Source organism: Xyrauchen texanus, chromosome 9 (genome assembly GCF_025860055.1).
Source record: "Xyrauchen texanus isolate HMW12.3.18 chromosome 9, RBS_HiC_50CHRs, whole genome shotgun sequence".
NCBI lineage: Eukaryota > Metazoa > Chordata > Actinopteri > Cypriniformes > Catostomidae > Xyrauchen > Xyrauchen texanus.
The window spans coordinates 10121626-10142650 of NC_068284.1; the positions used below are offsets into that span (position 1 = coordinate 10121626).

At 38.1% G+C, this 21025-nt stretch overlaps 1 protein-coding gene across 1 annotated transcript; it reads left to right on the forward strand.

Annotated features, from left to right (window-relative positions):
• The first annotated feature begins 1113 nt into the window (after nucleotides 1-1113).
• Nucleotides 1114-20266, forward strand: ro60 (Ro60, Y RNA binding protein). Its single transcript, XM_052133371.1, is given in 9 exon segments — nucleotides 1114-1263; nucleotides 6358-6958; nucleotides 10506-10700; nucleotides 10887-11033; nucleotides 11187-11324; nucleotides 14079-14195; nucleotides 14577-14693; nucleotides 16777-16920; nucleotides 19131-20266. Coding segments are annotated over 8 exon segments (1593 nt in total). The 5' UTR covers nucleotides 1114-1263; nucleotides 6358-6376; the 3' UTR covers nucleotides 19284-20266.
• The last annotated feature ends 759 nt before the right edge of the window (nucleotides 20267-21025 follow it).

The window sequence follows — 21025 nt, forward strand, 5'->3', positions numbered from 1 at the left end:
TCTGTGTTGGTCTACATCATACTGTAGTTCAAAACCGTTATTGTACACCATGTGTTTTTAAAGTTCTTCAGATTACCTGTTTGTCACTGCTAGCTCGCATGCGGTAGGTTCACAGAGCTTTAATACTCAAAAATGTGAAATATTAATTCGTATTAAGCATTCCTCTCTGTAGATCATTGAATCAGGCCACTACATAATGATTATGTCATCATCAATAAATAGCCAACAACACCTGATCACATTTTCTCTCGGATTTTCATGCCATAACGAATGTGTTTTATAATCAGCCAGAGAAAATCTTTTTGTAAATCTAACTGTTATTTTTTACTTTTTTTTTTGTTTGTTTTACAGTGTAGTAATAGCCCAAGCCCTAGCTGTGCTAATCCTGCTGCCACCGACCAAAGCACTGTAGGCTACGGGCCGTAGATTAGCTTTACCTGCCTATCCCACCATTCAGTCTGTAAATTTTTACATACCTTCGCCTTGGGCCCCCAATTTGCTAAATCCGCCACTGTTCCCAATTTGGAATGCCCAATTCCCACTACTTAGGAGGTCCTCGTGGTGGTGCGGTTACTCACCTCAATCTGGGTGGCGGACGACAAGTCTCAGTTGCCTCTGACAGTCTGAGACTGTCAATCTGCGCATCTTATCACGTGACTAGTTGTGCATGACACTGCGGAGACTCACAGCATGTGGAGGCTCATACTACTCTCTGCAATCTACGCACAATTTAAAACGCGCCCCATTGAGAGCGAGAACCACTAATCGTGACCACAAGGAAGTTTCCCCATGTGACTCCACCCTCCCCAGCAACTGGGCCAATTTGGTTGCTTAGGAGACCTGGCTGAAGTCACTCAGCACACCCCAGATTCGAACTCACGACTCAAAGGGTATATATATATATATATTTTGGATACCATTTACAAATCACAAATTATATGTTTTCTTTTTAGTGAAACAGAAAAACCCTGATGTTTACTTTTCATTCAGTGTAAACGTTCTCTGGGGCTGTGTGTCTAAACCTAGTGAGCTGTCTACCTGGGCCATCCCAGGCGCATTCCAGATCAAATATCGCCTGCGATACTCCACAAACAGCTTCTGACTCAACGCGCATACGCTGCCCACAAATGTTGTCTATCTTGCTCTCTAGGTTTCGTTTATCTCTGTCAATATCCTCGCTCTTCTCTGGCTTGAGTCTGATTTTCAGGGAGGAGCTGCAACTCTTTAGACGACCAAGACAACAACAGCGCAAGACAACAGCAGGTAGAGACATTTCAGACGTGTTAAAGTGAATTCAACTGCATTTATGATTTGTTTACATTCCTATCAGAGAGTAATGTAGGTTAGCATCTGGCTAATGCGATCTCCATCCATCATCTCATCATCGTGCGTGTCGGATTTAAAAGCTCCGATCTTCATGTTGTCTTTTGAGGAGGCTTTGCTCGCCTTAGCTAGCTGCTAACAGGATTAAAGCGGCTCTAATAAAGCTGTCAAAACAAATTGATGCGCTTTATCTAACACGGTGCCAACAGAATTGAACCTTTACACAGGTGTAATGGCGTATTAAAGGGTTAAAACTGAAGTAAAGTGCACTTAGAGGATAGTTACTGCAAGTTAGTCTTCTAAAGTCGTGTGTAATTATTATTTCTCCTTACCGCTACAGTAGCATATCTACTTATTATTTTACTGCAATGTTACTACTATAATTAGTGTTGTTGCTATAGCAAGCTGTAATTTATAATTTTGTCAATTGGTACTATTGTTAATTACAATGCGCACTATGTGTATTAGTAATGTGTTTTTTGTTTTGTATATGCCGAACAAAAAGTACTGTCCTACCATAGTGCAGTGATGGTGTCAGATGGTAATAATATACACAGGTGAGCAAAAACATTATGACCACTCACAGGTGAAGTGAATAAAGTTGATCATCTCCTAACAAGGCCACATGTCAAGGTCTGGGTAGATTGGAGTGAAGACTTGAGCGACTTTGACATGGGCCAAATTTTTATGGCCAGACGACTGGGTCAGAGCATATCTGAAATGATGAGGCTTTTGGGGTGCTCTCAGTCAGCAGTGGTGAGTATCTACCGACAGTGTTCCGAGGAGGGACAAACCACAAACTGGCGACAGGGAGTTTGGTGCTCAAGACTCATCAATGCGCAAAGGCAACGAAGGCTATCATGTCTGGTCCGAACCAACAGAAGGTCTACTGTGGCACAAGTCACAGAAAATTTTAATGATGGTTTCGGGAGGAATGAGTCACAACACACAGTACATCGCACCCTGCTGCTTAAGGGGCCGCGTATCCGCAGACCGGTCAGAGTGCCCATGATGACCCCTGTCCACCGTCGTTTTACATCACGTTGACGGTCATGCACGTGTGCACCATTTACCTTGGGAAGTTATGGCACCAGGATGCACTGACGACAAGCGATGGAGGGAGTGTTATGCTTTGTGCAGTGTTCTGCTGGGAAACCCTAGGTCCAGCCATTCATGTGGACGTCAATTTGAAACCTGCTCTACCTAAACATCGTTGCAGACCAGGTACACCCCTTCATGACAATGGTATTCCCTGATTGCAGAGACCTCTTTCAGCAGGATAATGCGTCCTGCCACACTCACTGCACACATTGCATTCAGGAATGGTTTGAGGAACATGATGAAGAGTTGAAGGTGTTGCCCTGGCCTCCAAATCCCCAGATCTCAATCCGATTGAGCATCTGTGGGATGTGCTGGACCAGCAAGTCCGATCCAAGACGGCTCTGCTTCGTAACCTACAGGACTCGAAGGATCTGCTACCATTGTCATGGTGCCGATACCACAGGACACCTTCAGGGGTCTTGTAGAGTCCATTCCTCTGCGAATCAGCACTATTTTGGTGGCACGAGGAGGACCAACATCATATTAGGCAGGTGATCATAATGCTTTGGCTCATCAGTGTATATACTATGACAAGCTATTCAACTTTATCAACAAGTGGGCCAGATGGAAAAAATCTTCGGGGCACGCAAGCTAAGCAAGGATTTTTTTTAATAAAAAAATCTTCTATTTACAGATATTGTGTCATTGTTGGCCTATGATATTAGTTCACTACATTAATAAAACATTTTGTTTATAGCTTTCTTTTTTTATCATAAGCAGGAAATGTGTCAGCAGGAAATTCTGAAAAAAAAAAAAAAAATACAGGTAACGAGACAAAAAATAAAATAAAAATAATAATCTAAAAAGTGTTTCCAAAAGAGAGTAAATCAGACTGAAAATAAAGCTTTTATTTAACAATAAAACAATAACAATAAAAGTGAAGTTTATTATAGATGCAATGATTTAAACAAATTGAGTTTCTTGACCCAGTTAATGAATATAACTTTTCTTTTGCTCCAAACTCTAAACTAATCCATGATTTTAGTTCTTCAATCAACCCCTTCCATCAAAATGACGGATAATGATTATTTGTAGCACAACCTCTAAAAGCAAATAAAAACGTGTCGCTCTTGCACGAGACACCGTAAACACATCAATACGTGACACGATGTCCGTCTAGCGCAAGTTTACAAAGTAGAGCAATTGAAAAACAACGTGAACAGACACAAACCCTGTTCTGTGTAAACAACCCCCAAGACATCTGACAATCTCACGTGGGCCACTGAAAATTTCAAATGGGCTGGATTTGGCCCGTGGGCCACCAGGTGAATAGGCCTGTACTGTGACATTGAATGACGACCACGTTCATGTACCATGCGATGTAAAAGTTATTATTACTGGAAAAAGTTGTCTTAATTGGATATTATTTATAATGTCAAGTTTTAGGCTCATATCTCCAATATCTATGTTCTTTGAACTTATTTTCCTTAAAAATTCACAGATACTAGATTGCCCCAACTTCGCACGCTTGCAGTGTTGACTGCTTTGATGATTGTAAACAGGAGTGATAGTTTTAACACATCGCTCGCTTACAGAGAGAGTCGTTACAACTCAATTCTCATGTCGTATGAACAGGTTTATAGATCTGTAACATCATAAGTAAATATGCGCTTCATCACTGCCCACACTCACACTAAATTCAACATGCGTTTAATGAGCTGCCGAAATCTGCACATGAGAGAGAGGGAGAGAGAGATGCAGAAGAGCTGAATTATTCGTCCAGATTGTGGAATTACAGTTTGATGCAAAGCCAAGATTATTGATTTGATTTATACATCTGTATGGATTGGTTTATCAATTCTCAGCTACATGTTAAAATGAATACAATTATTTGGAAATTCCCTGAGTTATGAACGTGGAACATGCGAGATTGATTACATTTGTGCGCAATACCCGCTATCCCACACTGAATTTCAGGCCCTGATAATAATAGGCTAATAATTATAATAATGGCTATTATAACTACATTAAGAAATTACGGACAAATATTTGGCCTACAATTGTATTATAATAACTATATTAATATTGTCATTATACACATTGAATATTTCTCTAATAATTTAATAAATGTGGCATTGCTATGGGATTTGGTTAAGCCCTTAAGATGATCTCATCTCCTCTTCTGTCTGCAAAAACCTGGTGTCATAGGGTTGTTTAAGATTTGTATAGGAACTTGTAGTAAAATAAAGTAAAATTTATATTTGTAGCATATCGAATGTTATGCATAATATGACTTAGTAATGTTTTGTCATTATATGTATAATTTTGTTTTGAGTTATGTGGTTTAGAACTGGGAAAAAGAAAAGTGCAAAAATGCTGAAGAGGTGCAAAATAAACTTTTTTTTGCCCCCACATCAGTTTTCCTGTAATCATATTTATTTATCTTTTCATTGAATGTATTTTTTTTGAGGCTCCCTGTCATGTGTTCAACAGATTGAATCTAATGTAATGTATGGAAATTATACATTTTTAGAACAATAAAAGCTTTTGTACCTCTTGTTAAATATTTTAAAGCATAGTAAGCAGAACAGTGATCTGATGACAAAATAATAAGGTGAGTAAAATGCCAAACTATTGGTATTGGTTTTATATAATTTTTGGTTAAAGTTGGTATAGGTATTAGGTATCAGTCAAAAATATAGGCAAAATCACAGCTAGTCACAATTCACTCTCATGGTATGAAAAAAAAAGATGAAATAAAATTGAATGGTCACTAATGGCACGTTTTCACTGCACGTTACGTTTCGACTTGACTCTACTCGTTTTACTTTTATGAGCTTTCTTTTCCACTGCTGTTTAGTGCTGCCTCAACATGGGTGGGATTACAGGGTGATCGTCATAGTTGCGCCACCACTACTGCCTTGACATCATCTTAAACGAGTGGTGGAGTGGTGATGGCGTAGTGGCTAAAGCACAAGGCTGTTAATCAGAAGGTCGCAGGTTCTAGCCACCACCATTGTGTCCTTGAGCAAGGCACTTAACTCCAGGTTGCTCCGGGGGGATTGTCCCTGTAATAATTGCACTGTAAGTCACTTTAGATAAAAGTGTCTGCCAAATTACATAAATGTAAATGTAAACATGACACAAAACAATAAACAATAACACGACCGCTATCTGTTAGCTACTAGCTCATTGTGCTGCATAAAGCAGTTGTTGCATGGTGATTATACATAAGTGTAATAGTTAAATTGGCCAGGTTGTTTTAGAAGCAAGCTTTCCAGTAGCTGGTCAATAAAGTGAAGCTTTCAAGCAGATTATAGAGTTAACGTACCATCCTCCATCGTGGACTCCAACAACGCGCTCTCCCTCTCATTGCTCGCCAGTCTAGATAGCGTCCATTTGGTCGAACCACTTTCACGTTTCCTGTAGTCACTTTTACGTTTTTTTTTACTTTTCACTGCATTGTTGGTAGGTAGTAGCCGTGTGCGGCCAACAGCTGAGACACTTCCTGAAAGACTTTTCGTTAGTCTCTAACGAGAGGAAACGTCTGTTTATTGACCACGGCGTGGTTTTGCGCACAGCCATTTCTTTTTACAATTTGAATGTCGCGTGAACAAATGATACTGCTATCGCTGTGGCTAACTTTAAAACTAGCGGGTTGATGTCCCGTGTCGCAAATCCAGTGAGGCTGGTAGTGACAATTCTCTCTCCGTGATCTGCAGGATTTTGACGTCACATTTAGTATCGGCTTGGCTCGCTTGGAACCTCAACCATGGTGGTACTAAAAAAAGTACCAGGTACCATCCACAGTGGAAAACCCCCAAAAAGCGAGCAGAGTCGAGAGGTGTCGAGATGTACCGTACAGTGGAAAAGCCCCATAACATATTAACATATTGCCTAAAATTTTCATTTGTGCAGTGGATCAGTATTGTGTGTTTTTGTTGATGTTTCTGTGCTCATAGTCTAATATTTTCCACTGGGATCTGTCTGTAGGACTGAAGGAGAGTTAATTATGGATCCAGCATCTCACCCAGAACAGCCATCAGTTGTTAATGAACAGGCGCTGAACTCATCAGGCAGATCCTTGACTGCAGCTGTTTGTCTGCGCCGCTTCCTTTGTCATGGCTTTGAAACCGCCACATACAACACTAAAGAGCGTCCACTGGGCATTGAAAATGCCCTGTTCCTAATGCAGTTCATTGAGGGTGGACAGGGTGGTGAGGTGGTGGAGGAGATCAGACGCCTGAATTCAGAGGGCCACACCGTCCGACCCAACCCCAGCCTGTTTGCCCTGGCTGTCTGTTCGCAGCACACAGATCACAACACCAGAGAGAGTGCTTTACGGGCGCTGAAGGATCTTTGTCAAGCACCCGCACAGCTCTTCACATTTGTGCAGTATAAAAAAGAGCTGAAAGAGGGATCTGGGATATGGGGTCGAGCTCTGCGGGCCGTGACAGATTGGTACAACAGCCAAGATGGCTTGATCCTGGCGCAGGCCATGACCAAGTGCAAGTACAGAGCAGGCTGGTCTCACAAGGACCTTCTTAGACTGTGCCACATGAGGCCAAAAAATGATAGTGAGTGTCTTTTAGTGGTCAACTGAGATGGATTTTAAATGGATGATACGATATTTAGTGAATAGTGCGCAATAGAGCGCGCCCACTTTTTCAGCCGTGTTGGTTCTAGAAGATTTTTCCCATTCATGTTTTCCATAGGGATTTCATAAAGTCCTAATAAAAGAGTTCTACATCATGAACCAAATCAACCAGCTCGGAGGTGAATCACAACATTTGGATTTCAAGCAAAAACGTTTTTGAAAATCTGACAAAAAGGCAAGGATACAAGGCTGTGTCTTTCATGAAGGAATGAACTTACAATCCCATGAAGCACTGCGAATGACGTAATCAAATTTAAAACTACAGAAAAATATAGAACTACTAATTTAAAGTTGTTGATGATAAGTATAGAAATCATTTTATTGTATGGATATATGTATTGTATTTGGATATTTGCAAATATATACAGTGTTGTGAAAAATGATTTGCCCCAACCTGATTTCTTCTATTTTGTGTATATCTCATACTAAATTGTTTCAAAAATTCAAACAACATCTAATATAAAACAAAGGCAATCATAGTAACCACAAAATATATTTTTTGTTTTTATAAATTTTTACCCCTTTTTCTCCCAACTTGGAATGCCCAATTCCCACTATTTAGTAGGTCCTTGTGGTGGTGCAGTTACTCATCTCAATCCGGGTGGCGAAGGACAAACCTCAGTTGCCTCCACTTCTGAGACCGTCAATCTGCGCATCTTATTACGTGGCTTGTTGTGAATGACACTGCGGAAACTCCCAGCATGTGTAGGCTCATGCTGCGATCCATGCACTATTTACCACTTCCCCTATTGAGAGTGAGAACCACTTATTGCGACCACGAGGAGGTTACCCCATGTGACTCCACCCTCCATAGCAACGGGGCCAATTTGATTGCTTAGGAGACCTGGCTTGAGTCACTCAGCACACCTTGGATTCGAACTCGCGACTCCAGGGGTGGTAGTCAGCGTCAATACTCCCTGAGCTTCCCAGGCCACCCCCAAAATACAGTTTTTAAATTGTAATGTTATTTATTGAAGCAAAAAAGTTATCTAATGGCCCTGTGTGAAAAACTATTTGCACCCATAGTAACTAAATCCCCAAATCTATAAAACTGTATACATAATGAGGTTCAAGACTGTGCCTTCCTCCAAGGGCACAGCGACAACTCATCCAGAAAGTCACAAAAAAGCCACGGACAACATCCAAAGAACTGCAGGCCTCTTTTATATCAATAAATGTCCCTGTTCATGACTCCACTATCAGAAAGACACTGGGCAACAATGCCATCCATGGAAGAGTGGCAAGGCGAAAACCACTGCTAACCCTCAAGAACATGTTGCCAAAACACACCTTGATGATCCTTAAATGATGATCCTTTTGGGAGAATGTTTTATGGAATGATGAGTCGAAATTGGAACTGTTTGGAAGACAGGGTCACGTTTCATCTGGCGTAAATCAAACACCGAATTCCACAAAAAGAACATCATACCTACGGTCAAGCATGGTGGTAATAGCGTTGGTTTGGGCATACTTTGCTGCTTCAGGGCCAGGGCGACTTGCAATAATTGAGGGAAACAAGATTTCTGCTCTCTACCAGAAAATCCTAAAGGAGAACTTCCGGTCATCAGTCCATGAATTGAAGCTCAAACGCAACTGGATTATGCAGCAAGACAATGATCCAAAGCATAGGATCCAAGTCCACCTCTGAATGGCTCAAAAGAAGCAAAAGTAAAGTTTTGGAGTGGTTGGCAGTTCATGCTTGAAAACCTTCCAATGTGGCTAAACTAAAGCAGTTCTGCAAAGAAGAGTGGGCAAAAATTCCACCACAGCATTGTGAAAGAGTGATCTCCAGTTATCGGAAGCGTTTGGTTGCAGTTGTTGGTGCTTAAGTTGGCACAACCAGCTATTAAGTTTAAGGGGGCAGTTCGTTTTTCACATGGGTGATATACTGTAGGTGTTGGATAATTTGTTTGCTTCAATAATATATATATTTTAAAACTGTATTTTGTGTTTATGCAGGTTGCCTTTGTTTTAATGTTATATCTTGTTTGAAGATCTAAAACAATTTAGTATGAAAAACACACAAAAGTAGAGCAAATATTTTTTCACATCACTGTAAGTAGGTTATGATTGTCGATTGCATCATTCACCGTGCAACATGGAAGTGGGAGAACTCGTCTGGTGTGCTTTGTTAGCCACAATCCTCTTATTGGTGGATTTATCTGTTCAGGATCATTGGTGGTGTAGACCTTCACGATTTCAAAAAAAGTTTAAATTACACAAAATGATGGCTTCAACAGTGGCTATACCATAGAATAACAACCATGGCGCTCACAGTAGGTCGGTCTTTAAAGGTTTTTAAGTTATCATTAAAAATACATTCGCCTTAGGAAAAATTGATGGGATTTTTCTTCAGGAACCAGACTGTTATGCTCTATAGGGTGTCCACTGGCTAATATAATGCAAATATACATAAATAATTCAATTGAATGAATTGAGTTTACTCAAGCAAATGAGTACACAAAATTACTGAAATTAAATTTACATTTGCTTTACACAATATTTACTTAAACTTCACAAAACATGGAAACAGAAATGGTTCATTATCCATAATGCACCTGTACCACATATACACAATTATGGTATGTATGTAGGAAGGTGTAATGACATTTTATTAGTTATAGTCAAATTGAGACCTTGAACCTTAATGTAACTGAATTTCACATTTTCTTCATTTTGTGTCTATTTAAACAAATATATATATTTATAATGTAATAAATATGTATAATATATATATATAATGTCTGTGAACATCATTAAAGAGATATTTCACCAGACCTTTCAAGCTCCAAAAATCCCATAAAGGCAGCATTAAAGTAATGGATAAAACTCCAGTGGTTTAATCCATGTCTTCTGAAGCGATATGATAGTTATGAGTGAGAAACATCAATATTTAAGTCTTCTTTTATTTTATTTTTACAATAAATATCCAATTTCACATTCTGAAAATGTAAGTTATGTGGAGATTTATAGTAAAAAACAAATTATTGAAATATGAATTTGTTTCTCACCCAAAGCGATCGGATCGCTTCAGAAGACATGGATTAAAGCTCTGGGGTTTTATGGATTAATTTTATGCTGCCTTTATGGGATTTTTGGACATTCTAAATATTGCCACCCATTCGCTTGCATTGTATGGACCTACAGAGCTGAGATATTCTTCTAAAAATCTTAATTTGGTTTCTGCTGTAGAAAAAAGTCACACATCTGGGATGGCATTAAAGTGAGTAAAATTTAATTTTTGGGTGACCTTTCCCTTTAAGAGCTCATTTTGATTTAATATTACAATTGACATAGAATTGCTAGATATTCGTATTACAATATATAATAGTTTGGCATATTTTAGCATTTTACTAGACGTTCATGGAAGTTCCTGTGATGAGTTACATACAGCTGTTGAGTAGGAACACCTTTAAGCAACCTATGAGCACTGAAATAAAGAAATGTATTCTGTGAACATGGTTCATCAAATCACATTTGCCAGTCAGACTGTTGGAAAGGAGTTCAGGAAGCGTATGGTGATAAAGAGTAGTCGGAGGATGTGCAGAAGGTTTTTGCATATCTGGAGGCTGTGGAAAGAGCCAAGCACTCTACTGATGAGCTGGAGATCATTCATCTTATAGAGGAGCATCGGCTAGAGAAAGAGCAGATTCTAACCAACCACCTGAAGTCCAAAGAGGTTTGAACCATAAACAGTACTGCATCACTACTGATGTTCAACTTCAGTTAGCACATCTTTGCAGTATTTTACGGAATGCCTCATCTTCTTGTTGACACCAAACACATGTTTGCACTGTTTTTTAATTTAAACATGGATGTCTTTGAACGTTGCACTGCATTTTCAGCATTTCTTGCTGCATTTCAGGTATTGAAAGCTTTGCTGAAAGAGATGCCCCTGCTTGTTCTAATGAAGCATTTAGGGAAGTTGACAGCGGACAAAGTTCTGACACCAGGAAGTTCAGATGTTGCAGCTGTTTGTGAGAGGATTCAGGATGCGACGGCTCTGAAGAAGGTCAGGTTACAACAACATTGCTTAAAGACTATAAAATTATCCAGCAGTGCTCCATAGTTCAGTTGTTCTATGAAGGTCTCCTAATAAAAGTCTAAAAGAAGGTGTGAAAGATCACTGATCACTGACTCACTTCGAGACTGTCAATTATTTCAGGCCAAAACACACCCGTTCAATGTTCTCGCGGTATCTGAAAACTATAAGCGAGGTCACGGGAAGCGTGGCAAATTGAAATGGGAGCCAGACTGCGACATCATTCAAGCCCTGGACCGTGCCTTCTGCAAAAGTATTTCTGTGAGTACCACCAACCGTTTACCCTCTGTACGACTAATGTCCGAAAATTGGGTTTTAGGTAACTAGTTAAACAGTAAATGAATGCAAATGAGATACTCTCACAAGAAAAATTAATTCATGATATATTTCACCCCAAAATCTAAATTAATATTATTTTATTTTATGTTATTTTATTGCCTTTTTTTTTTTTTTTTTTTTTTGGACATTATAGTCATTAAATTATATATATATATATATTTTTGCATTATGGTTTTAAGCATTTTGGGGAGAAATGCTTGTAAGGATAATAATATCACAATAATTGTAATGTTTCTTTTAAAAAGCTATATATATATATATATATATATATATATATATATATATGTGTGTGTGTGTGTGTATATAATTTTTATTTTTATATTTTTTGGTGGGTGAAATACTGACCTGGGCATGTTCTTGACAGGTTTTTTGAAATTCACTGTTTTTGTCAAATATTCCGGACGAAGGTCGTCAAGCTTGGACTCCGTTTTATGTCAGTTATATTTAGTTACTCTGTTCTGTATTTGTTCTGTGTAATGTTCTGGGCGACCGCTAAACGTCATCCCTGTTTTCTGTTGTTGTTCCTGTTTGGATTCTGTTATGGGGTTTGTAGTCTGTTGTAGTTCTCTTTTGTCATTGGCCTGGTGATTATATCTTCCGGGTGGTTCTTGTTTGCGTTATTCTGTTTTGTATTTAAGTGCGTTAACTTACCGTCACATATACCCTGAACTCTCGGTTGATTAACCCATTCCTTGCTTACTCTGGATATGTTGGTTCCAGAACACCTGCGTGGGGTTTGTTCACTCAACCAAGAGTTTGAAACTCAGAGTTTGTGCGCGTTCACGTCATTCTCAGCAGATCGCTGTATCCACGAGTCACCATGGAAACAGACGCTAAGAAAAGAGCGCCATATTTCAGTGAAGCGGAACATGAAGTTTCAATGACTGCAAACGAGCATTATTACATTGGTTCAGGACTGAGAGTTTGCTTGACAGGAATTATTCTCAATCATTGCGTACATTTTTTAAATAATACAACTATAAAGTTCTACCGTACATATAAAAGCTTAATTCAACATTAATATTAGACCTCTCTCAACTATATTGATATTTAATAGGTCGACCGTTACTTTATTTGTTTGCAATGAACTTCATTATAAGTATTAACATTCATATTCTGTTAATATTATGATAATAGGCTGTAGGCTTTAGGTTTACTATATATTTTATTTCAAGATGAATTTGAATTGATAAATCAGCATTAGGGAAAAGTCATTAATCTCTTCCTCCTTGTTAATAGGAAGTTGTAAAAGGTCCCTATTGAAAGGCAGAACAAAAATTTTAGAGATAGACCAGGTACAGCTTCTGATGTGTTTTGGGTTAAAAAATATTACAGTATTAAAACCTTCCCATTAAAAGTTAAAGTACAATGTACACAGTTTGTTCAATTTAGAATGCAAATCTGTGGTGTGAAACTGGAAATGCTGGTTTAAAAAAGATTTGTGAGGTAAAGGTTGCAGTTTACCGTAATATTGCTTTAAAAATATTTTGCGTAATCTGAACTTTCTTGCCCACTATTAAAAGGGCACTCATGCGCTGACAGCCTCTTAAAGTTACTGACATCTTCCTTGAAATAAACTTACTCTGGAACATAACCTACTCCGGAGCAGGTTATGTTCAGAGAGTAAGTTGCTATGGCTACTAACATACCCTGAAAGTTACCACCGTTTTTGGAACCGAAAGCTGAGGTTATCCGTTAATTTATCTCTAAAATTACCCAGGTATGTCGCATAACCTGCTTTCTGGAATACACACCTGGTGTCAGTTCTGTTGGTCAGTTGTAAATGAATGTTCTGTATACATAGTTTTGTGTGCATCTTTCAGTGTAATGGTTTGTTTCAATTTGGGACGGCTCTGATTTGGATTTATCCATTCTTTATTTGGATTATCTCTTGTGTTTTTGATTTTGCCTGTATTCTGAATTCGTTTGGATTTACCTTTTTGTTGTTTTGTTTTTTGCACCTGGATTACGTTTGAGTTTTACACTGTTTACATTTGTTGACCACGTCTGCACTTCGGTAAACTTCAGCTTGCACTTGTATCCATCCCTCTTGTGATTACTCCCGGCAATCATTACAGTTATACCATTAAAGAATTGTGAAAATACAGATATTGTTGACTTATGTATGACAAATTGCTTGTTATGTTCCTCATTTGTAAGTTGCTTTGGATAAAAGCATCCACTAAATTTAATGTAAAGGAATAGTTCACTGAAAAAAGATCATTTTCTCATGTACTGGCCCTCATGCTGTCTCAAACTGGTATGACTTTGTTCAGCAGAAGTCCAAGATTCCAAGACTTATTATTTTTGTCTTTTTCTCGCCCAAAGCTGTTGTATTGCTTCTGAAGACATGGAATAAGCCACATGAGTCTTATGGATTACCTTTTTATGATGCCTTTATGTCCATTCTGGAGCTTGATAGGTTTGGACCCCATTGACGTGCATTGTTTAGACAAAAACACATCTGTGAAAATATCTACATTTGTGTTCCACAGAAGAGTTTGAGACTAAATGAGGGTGGGGAAATGATAATTTTTGGGTGAACTATCCCTTTAAATGAGGTGTAAACTAAAAGAAGCTATACTACATTTTCAGCAGTTACTTTGTACATCACAATAGACACATTTTCATTGGTTTCAGATTCAACTGCTAACATATGACTCTTTGTGTCTCCAGAATGTGGAGTCCACAGGCAAGCAATTTCTGGTGGCAGTTGATGTAAGTTCTTCACAGAGCAGTGTGGCCGACGGCAGCTCCATCGGCACTGTGGCAATAGCAGCAGCAATGTGTATGGTAAAACTACACCACTACTAACCCACCGTTTAACTCTAACCCAGCTCTATAACATGTAGTCAGTGCTCTGCTTAAGAGATTAAAGTGACTTGTTGTCCTTGAAGGAAGTATGTGTGGCTATCAGAGTCCACCCAACACATATTTCACATTCCTTGCATACTACATTTCTGACGGGACACTCCAGAATTGTAAACATCAATGATTTGCCTCTCCAATGTGTTCCTCTAGTATGCAAGCCATGTAAAGACACTTTAGACACTGTTGAAGAGTGAACTGTTGTTTTTAACCAATCCAGAACATTTCTCCTAAAGGAATAGCTCACACATAAAAAAAACATTCACATCGCTCTTCCATTTCTCTACCAACTAATTTCAATGGCAGGTATTTGCACAAACGGAGCCAAACACAAAGGTTGTGGTCTTCTCTGATGGAGCTGTGGTTCCCTGTGACATATCTTCTGATATGTCTCTAATGCAGGCAGCAGCACAGCTCATCCAGGTAAGAAGATCTTGAGAAAACATTACATGATATCTGATGGCTAATCTCTGCCTCAGACAGGACAGCCCAGACTGCCCTCAGTACATTCACTGGCAGACTGAAGCATGTTGTGCACAAAACTGGAAAATGAAAATGAAACTAACTGGTCCTATTATTGTAAATGAAAACTTAAGTATTGCACAAAATAATTTTTGTTAATTTAAAAACATAATTGGAAAAAAAAGGATACTCGACTAAAATACACTTGATTCATGACTTGAAAAACGGGTGGGAAGGGGTGAGCGGCATGGGGTCAAGGACATCCATTGGCCGCGTTTCCACTATCAGGCCAAATGAGGGTGTGCTAGAGCATACCAGGGACATTTGCATTCCCAATGTCACTTCTAGGGCTTCATCATGCCTCCTTGGGGCCAACGGCCAAGTAACCGCTTGGGCCAAGGAAGGCTAACTGGGGATTGAGGCAGGGTCACTTTCGAAGGCAGAGTTTAACTGATTCAGGTCAGAGGTTTTAGCACCAAGATACTTATCCCCAATTTGATATATTTAGCCACCAGCTTACTTCAACAGAGATTGGAAAATCATCAGTACTGGTCAGTAGATGAAATCAGGGCTCTGAGTATGTTGAAATGAGGACGTGATTAAGCATATTGTTGCCGAACTTGCCAAGTTGTTTATCCAGCACCAATGATACAGGTTCAGGAAAAATGAAAGAAATTGCAGACACAGTACAAATCCATATTCATTTTGAGGGCTAGCTAGTGTCCAGAGTCTAATATCTCAGCTTGAGCTTCCCTCTTGCTTCTGAAATGGGCGAGTTGTGTGAAGTTGGCACCAGGGAGGTGTATTAAGGGCAGGTTTTAGAGCAACGCTGTGGGGCTATTGGCTCGAAGATGGGAATGCAGATTGATTCTGGTCGTGCAGACTTGTGGTCAGAGGCTATTGGCCATGGCTGACCACTTGATAGTCCTGGCTCGCACTGGCCTGATGGTGGAAAAGCAGCTATTAAGTCTTTCTCATTCTCGATAGTGATGGCTGAACATCAGAACGTGAGAGGAAACAAAAGAGTTTTGGGGCTGTTTGCTGTATATCAATCATGGGACAAAAGCACGAAAGTGAGAAGAGTGAAGATAGAACAGTTGGCAAATCAAAGATTCTGATAATTTTGTTCAAACTTTTGAATGAAGTGAAAGGCATTGCCACCGATACCAGGACTGCTTAGAGACTAATATAAATGTATAGATGTTTTTTCTTAAAAGTAATGTTTCTAGTTTAATACAAGTTAAGCTCTATTGACAGAGTTTGAGGCATAATATTGATAACCTCCGAAAATAATTGGCGAAGAACTTCCCCTCGCAGATTTTGCATGAAGTTCACGTTTGGTGAACTTTGGCAGGTGGATTCGCCTCGTTGACCATGCTTGGTATGACAGTGATCTCTGTGTTGGCAGTGATTCGTACACAGCTGCACAGAATATTCAATATAGAAAAGGATATAATTATTTCCTGCAGGGAATAGAATCCCAATTTAACCCCTGACTACAACTAATACAAATTAAATGTACTGAAACTAAACAACACTGAAACAAATGATCATAGAGTAAAAACTAACAAAATCTAACTAATTTAAAAGAACAAATTGAAAATAACATACAAATATCAGTCAATGTTAGGCTATCAAACGGCTGTTATCCATTCAACATTATTGCTTCTTTAAAACCCTCAGTTCCTACAATTTCAATGTGTCAAGTATGATTGCTTTACATTTTAACATTTACATTTAAGTGTTCTTTTATTCTTGTGGTAAAATATTTTGATGAGGTGTATTCCTTCGGTACTAATGTATATTCTCATTATTCACAATAATTTGGTGTTAATTTTATGATGTTAATAAAAGACCACTCCATATTTGCTGCTTCCTGTGTGCTCATATACATATTCAACTTATAAAAATGGCACTCGCATACCTCTGTCTTGTCTTTGTGAACACAACTCAATCAGACCATGTTTCAGAAATGATTACATGACTGACCAATTATTGAATCTACTTCAGATGTAATCCTAATCCACACTTTGCTTCACTCTAGACTCCTGGTGTTAGTACAGACTGTGCCTTGCTCATTACCTGGGCCTCAGAGAATGATAAAACTGTGGATATCTTCATCATTTTCACTAATAATCAAACCTTTAAGAGGGCAAATCCAGCAGAGACACTTCAGACATATAGACAAGTAGGTGCAATTTGAAAGAGATTACAAGAATGATGTATTTTTATCTTATTGCATGGTTTCACATTTTATGTTTTTATATCATAATATTGACTTGATAAAGCCAACATACTGTTATTCTGCAGACATGGTTAAGGGTTTTTTCCAAAATCCCTTAACCAAGACCAATACTATCAATTGCAATTCCTCCTGGAGAGTTCAAGCTACATCCACCAAACTTGGTACAGACCTTCAGATTGTTCTCTCGTTGTGTACTTTGTCTTTTCTAAGTGATTGGAATTACAGTTTTTGCACAACAGATGATTAAAAATCTGAAAAGTCCCATAGATTTACATTGATGGATTCAAATGGGCCAAGACTATTCAAACTCCAACTGCCAAACAATTCAAATATTTGAATGTAAACAAAAACTACAAGCCTTTAAAGGATTAGTTCACCCTAAAATGAAAATTCAGTCACTGTTTACTCACCCTACATGTTTATAAACCTATATGACGTTCTTTCTATTTTAACACCAAAGAAATTGTGAAAAATTTTCTCAATAATGTCATACAGTGGCAGTTTATGGTGACCACATTTTCAAGCTTCAAAAGAACAAAAATGTATAATTCAGAAGTCTAATAAATGATTCCATAAGACTCATGATTGTTAGGAAAGCAATATGATCTTAACACATGGCATATTGAGTGCATTATCGCTGGAGACGTAGCGCTTGTGGAGGCCCACGCTATCCTCCGCGGCATCCACCCACAACTCCCCACGTGCCCCACTGAGAGCAAGAACCACACATTATAGCGACCATGAGGAGATTACCTCATGTGACTCGACCCTCCCTAGCAACCGGGCCCATTTGGTTGCTTAGGAGACCTGGCTGGAGTCATTTAGCACACCCTGGATTCGAACTCTTGACTCCAGGGGTGGTAGTCAGCGTCTTTACTCGCTGAGCTACCCAAGCCCCAATCGTATGCTTTCATAACAATCATGAGTCTCATGGAATCATTTATTAGACTTTTGAATTATACTTTTGTGTCCTTTTGAAGCTTGAAGAAGTGGCCACCATGAACTGCAATTGTATGACATCACTGAGAACAATATTTTTTAGAAATGGATTAGAATATTTTGTACAATTTCTCCCTTTCTGTTAAGAAAATGTCATATGGAGTTATAACAACAAAGAGGTGAACTATGCCTTTATGTAAGGGATAATCCATGGCTATGTGTTTGTTAAACTATTTTAAATGTACAATGTGGAGGCAAAGAACCACCCGACGTGAAGTGCATTTTCAAATTGTTTAATGCACACCTAGCCATGAATTATCCCACCTATACCATGGACACTTGAAAGAATTGATTAGTTGCCGTGCACATTTTGACTGGAGGGGGCCTCTAGTGGATATAGGCAGCATTTAAGCACAGCAACATACCATACACAACACATTACGTTTAAAGCATCTTGCATCGCCTTGCCACCTTGCCTGATTTCCTTATCTCACCCCTTGTGCAAAACAAGCTGAATTCCTTTTATATTAGCTATGGAAAGTGGTTAGGAAGTGTTTATAATTGCTATAGTTCACTCTGCTTGCTCTGTAATGTTATGTTGCTGGGGTTTCAAACAGTGCACTAATATCGAACAGTGATTTAAAACTGACCGGAAAGTTATTTCCAGTCATGACAGTGCAGCTCCTATCTACTTGAATTGGGAAAGACTGAAATCTCCAAAACGGTTGGTCAAGATTATGATCAAAGAACATATTTGAAATCAGCTGTAAAATCTAACAACACAGGTATCATAAATGGTGCTTCTTTACCTCAGTTTATGCCAAAGATTTTCCCAGTTTGTATCGTTAATGCTTATACGCGTTCTCGAGTTGATTAACAGATGTCCATATCTAAAAGGTGACTGGCTCTTTTACTTGTAAGGCGGGACTTCCTTTCTACATCTGTTGACTGCCATTGGGCTTTCCAATTTCTTCCATTTATTTTAATAGAAGTTACCCATCTGTGTTAAATAGTCTCTACTTTTAAGTCTCTCTCTCTCTCTCTTTCTCTCTCTCGCTTTCTTTCTCTTTTAAACTTTCCGGCCTAGCTCTTTTAAACTTTCCGGCCTGGCTTTGTCAAATTTTACCTATCTAGTTGTCAAATATGATAAAGCTTTCATCATTTTGAAGACCAAATCTCCAAATGTTGAATACTTTTGTGTTTTCTCCTTTCAGAAAACTGGTATATTTTCCAAACTGATTGTGTGCGGGATGATTGCTAGTTCCCTAGCCATCGCTGACCCTGAAGACCGCGGCATGCTCGACATATGTGGCTTTGACTCTCGAGTTGTCGACGTCATCCGTAACATTGTACTTGATGCCATTTAAAATGATATTTTAACGTAGTTTGTAGCATGAAGTACATTCTCAAAGGAAGTAAGCAGCGTTGCACCGCTCCTTGGTAGAACATGCAAAAAGACATATTATGTCATATGTTTTTGCCTTTTGGAAACATGGTATAAACCAATATACAGCAAGCTGGACTAGATTCAAAGAAAATCATGGAGAGCAAATGAATGAAAAGATAATTTTATAATTTCTTTTATTTTTTATTTACCTGGTCCAGTTGCAAGTTGAAAATGTTTTGCTTTTTCCCAATAGCATAGTTCATGTCAAATAGGATTTTACAAGTACTTGTTTAGTTTTAAGTTGAAAAATGTTTGTCACAGACCTTCATTGGATGTAATGTTCTGCTGTATCTTTAGAGGCCTTGCTTATGTGTAAAGATTATTTTCTTTATTCGTGTCTTGTTTTGTAGTGTGTATAAATGTGAGGTTCTTAGGGGAGTAGTTCACACAAATATCCAACCGGCATGAATTTATTCTTCTGTGGAACACAAAGAGAGATGTCAGGAGGGATGTTAGCCTCAGTCACCATTCACTTTCATTGTAGTGTGTGTAAGTGATGACAGAATTGTCATTTTTGGGTGAACAGTCCCTTACAGTGCACCATCATTATTCTACAAAAACTTAAATACAAATAAAACGGAGCAAAATAAGTTTGCAAAGTCAAGAGAAATCTGATATTCTCAAAAAACCCATCTAGCCTAAATGACTAGACTCGTCAGTAATGCTTTCATGTTGAAAGTGATTTGTTGCCCAGTAACTTGATATATGAAATCAAATAACCTTTTATTATGATTCAAGAGAGGCTTGACTCTCAAGTCTGTTTAAGTTTAATTGTTTAATACATTTTTAATACATACGTTTAATACAGGTTTATGACCTCATAAGGTCTTTTAGCACAGCATTATATGATTATATAAATGACTTAATACAAGAATTGTAGTTTTTAAAGCCAAAAATACTGTTTTTAAAACAAGATATAATACTAATTATGTTCTGTCTCAAGACAATGATTTGCCTATCTCTATTATCACCCATTAATTGTAAATTAATAAAAGTGATTTTGAAATATTTTGTCTTGACACTCCCTCCTATTCTATTGTACAATCTTAACCAAGATAATCACAGTAGTATTACTATCAAACAGCCTATGTACAATTTACACACTACAAGTCTTGAATGTTAATTTCTCATTAATAAAAAGGAAGAGAAGTGATTCATGTTGCTATTACATTCCAAGCATGCAATGATAATATTATAAGTAACAAATACAAATTAAAAAGTCCTCTATAGTGAGATCTTAAATCTTTGCACAGGTTATTATTACTAAGTTATACTGGGAAGTGTTTCCAAAAAAATAAAATACAAAAATAATAATGAAAATTCACAACATATCACACAATAATATACAATAATTAAGAAACATAAATAATGTTAATAGTTAAAATACAACACATTAAAAACAAATATACGTTATATAAATGCTAAATAAAAAAGAAACATTTTTGCTTTGAAATATGTTCACACCAGTTTGACAGTGGTACCCATAGATATACATACATATGTATATCTACAGTGGTGCCTACCTGTAGCTCTTAGATTTAGACGCTCCAAATATGCTCCAAATACTTTAAAATAAATAATAGGAACAAAGGAATAACCGATTTACTTATCTCTGTTAAGATTCAAGTTCAACTTGGAGCAAAGTAATTTACAGTCAATAAT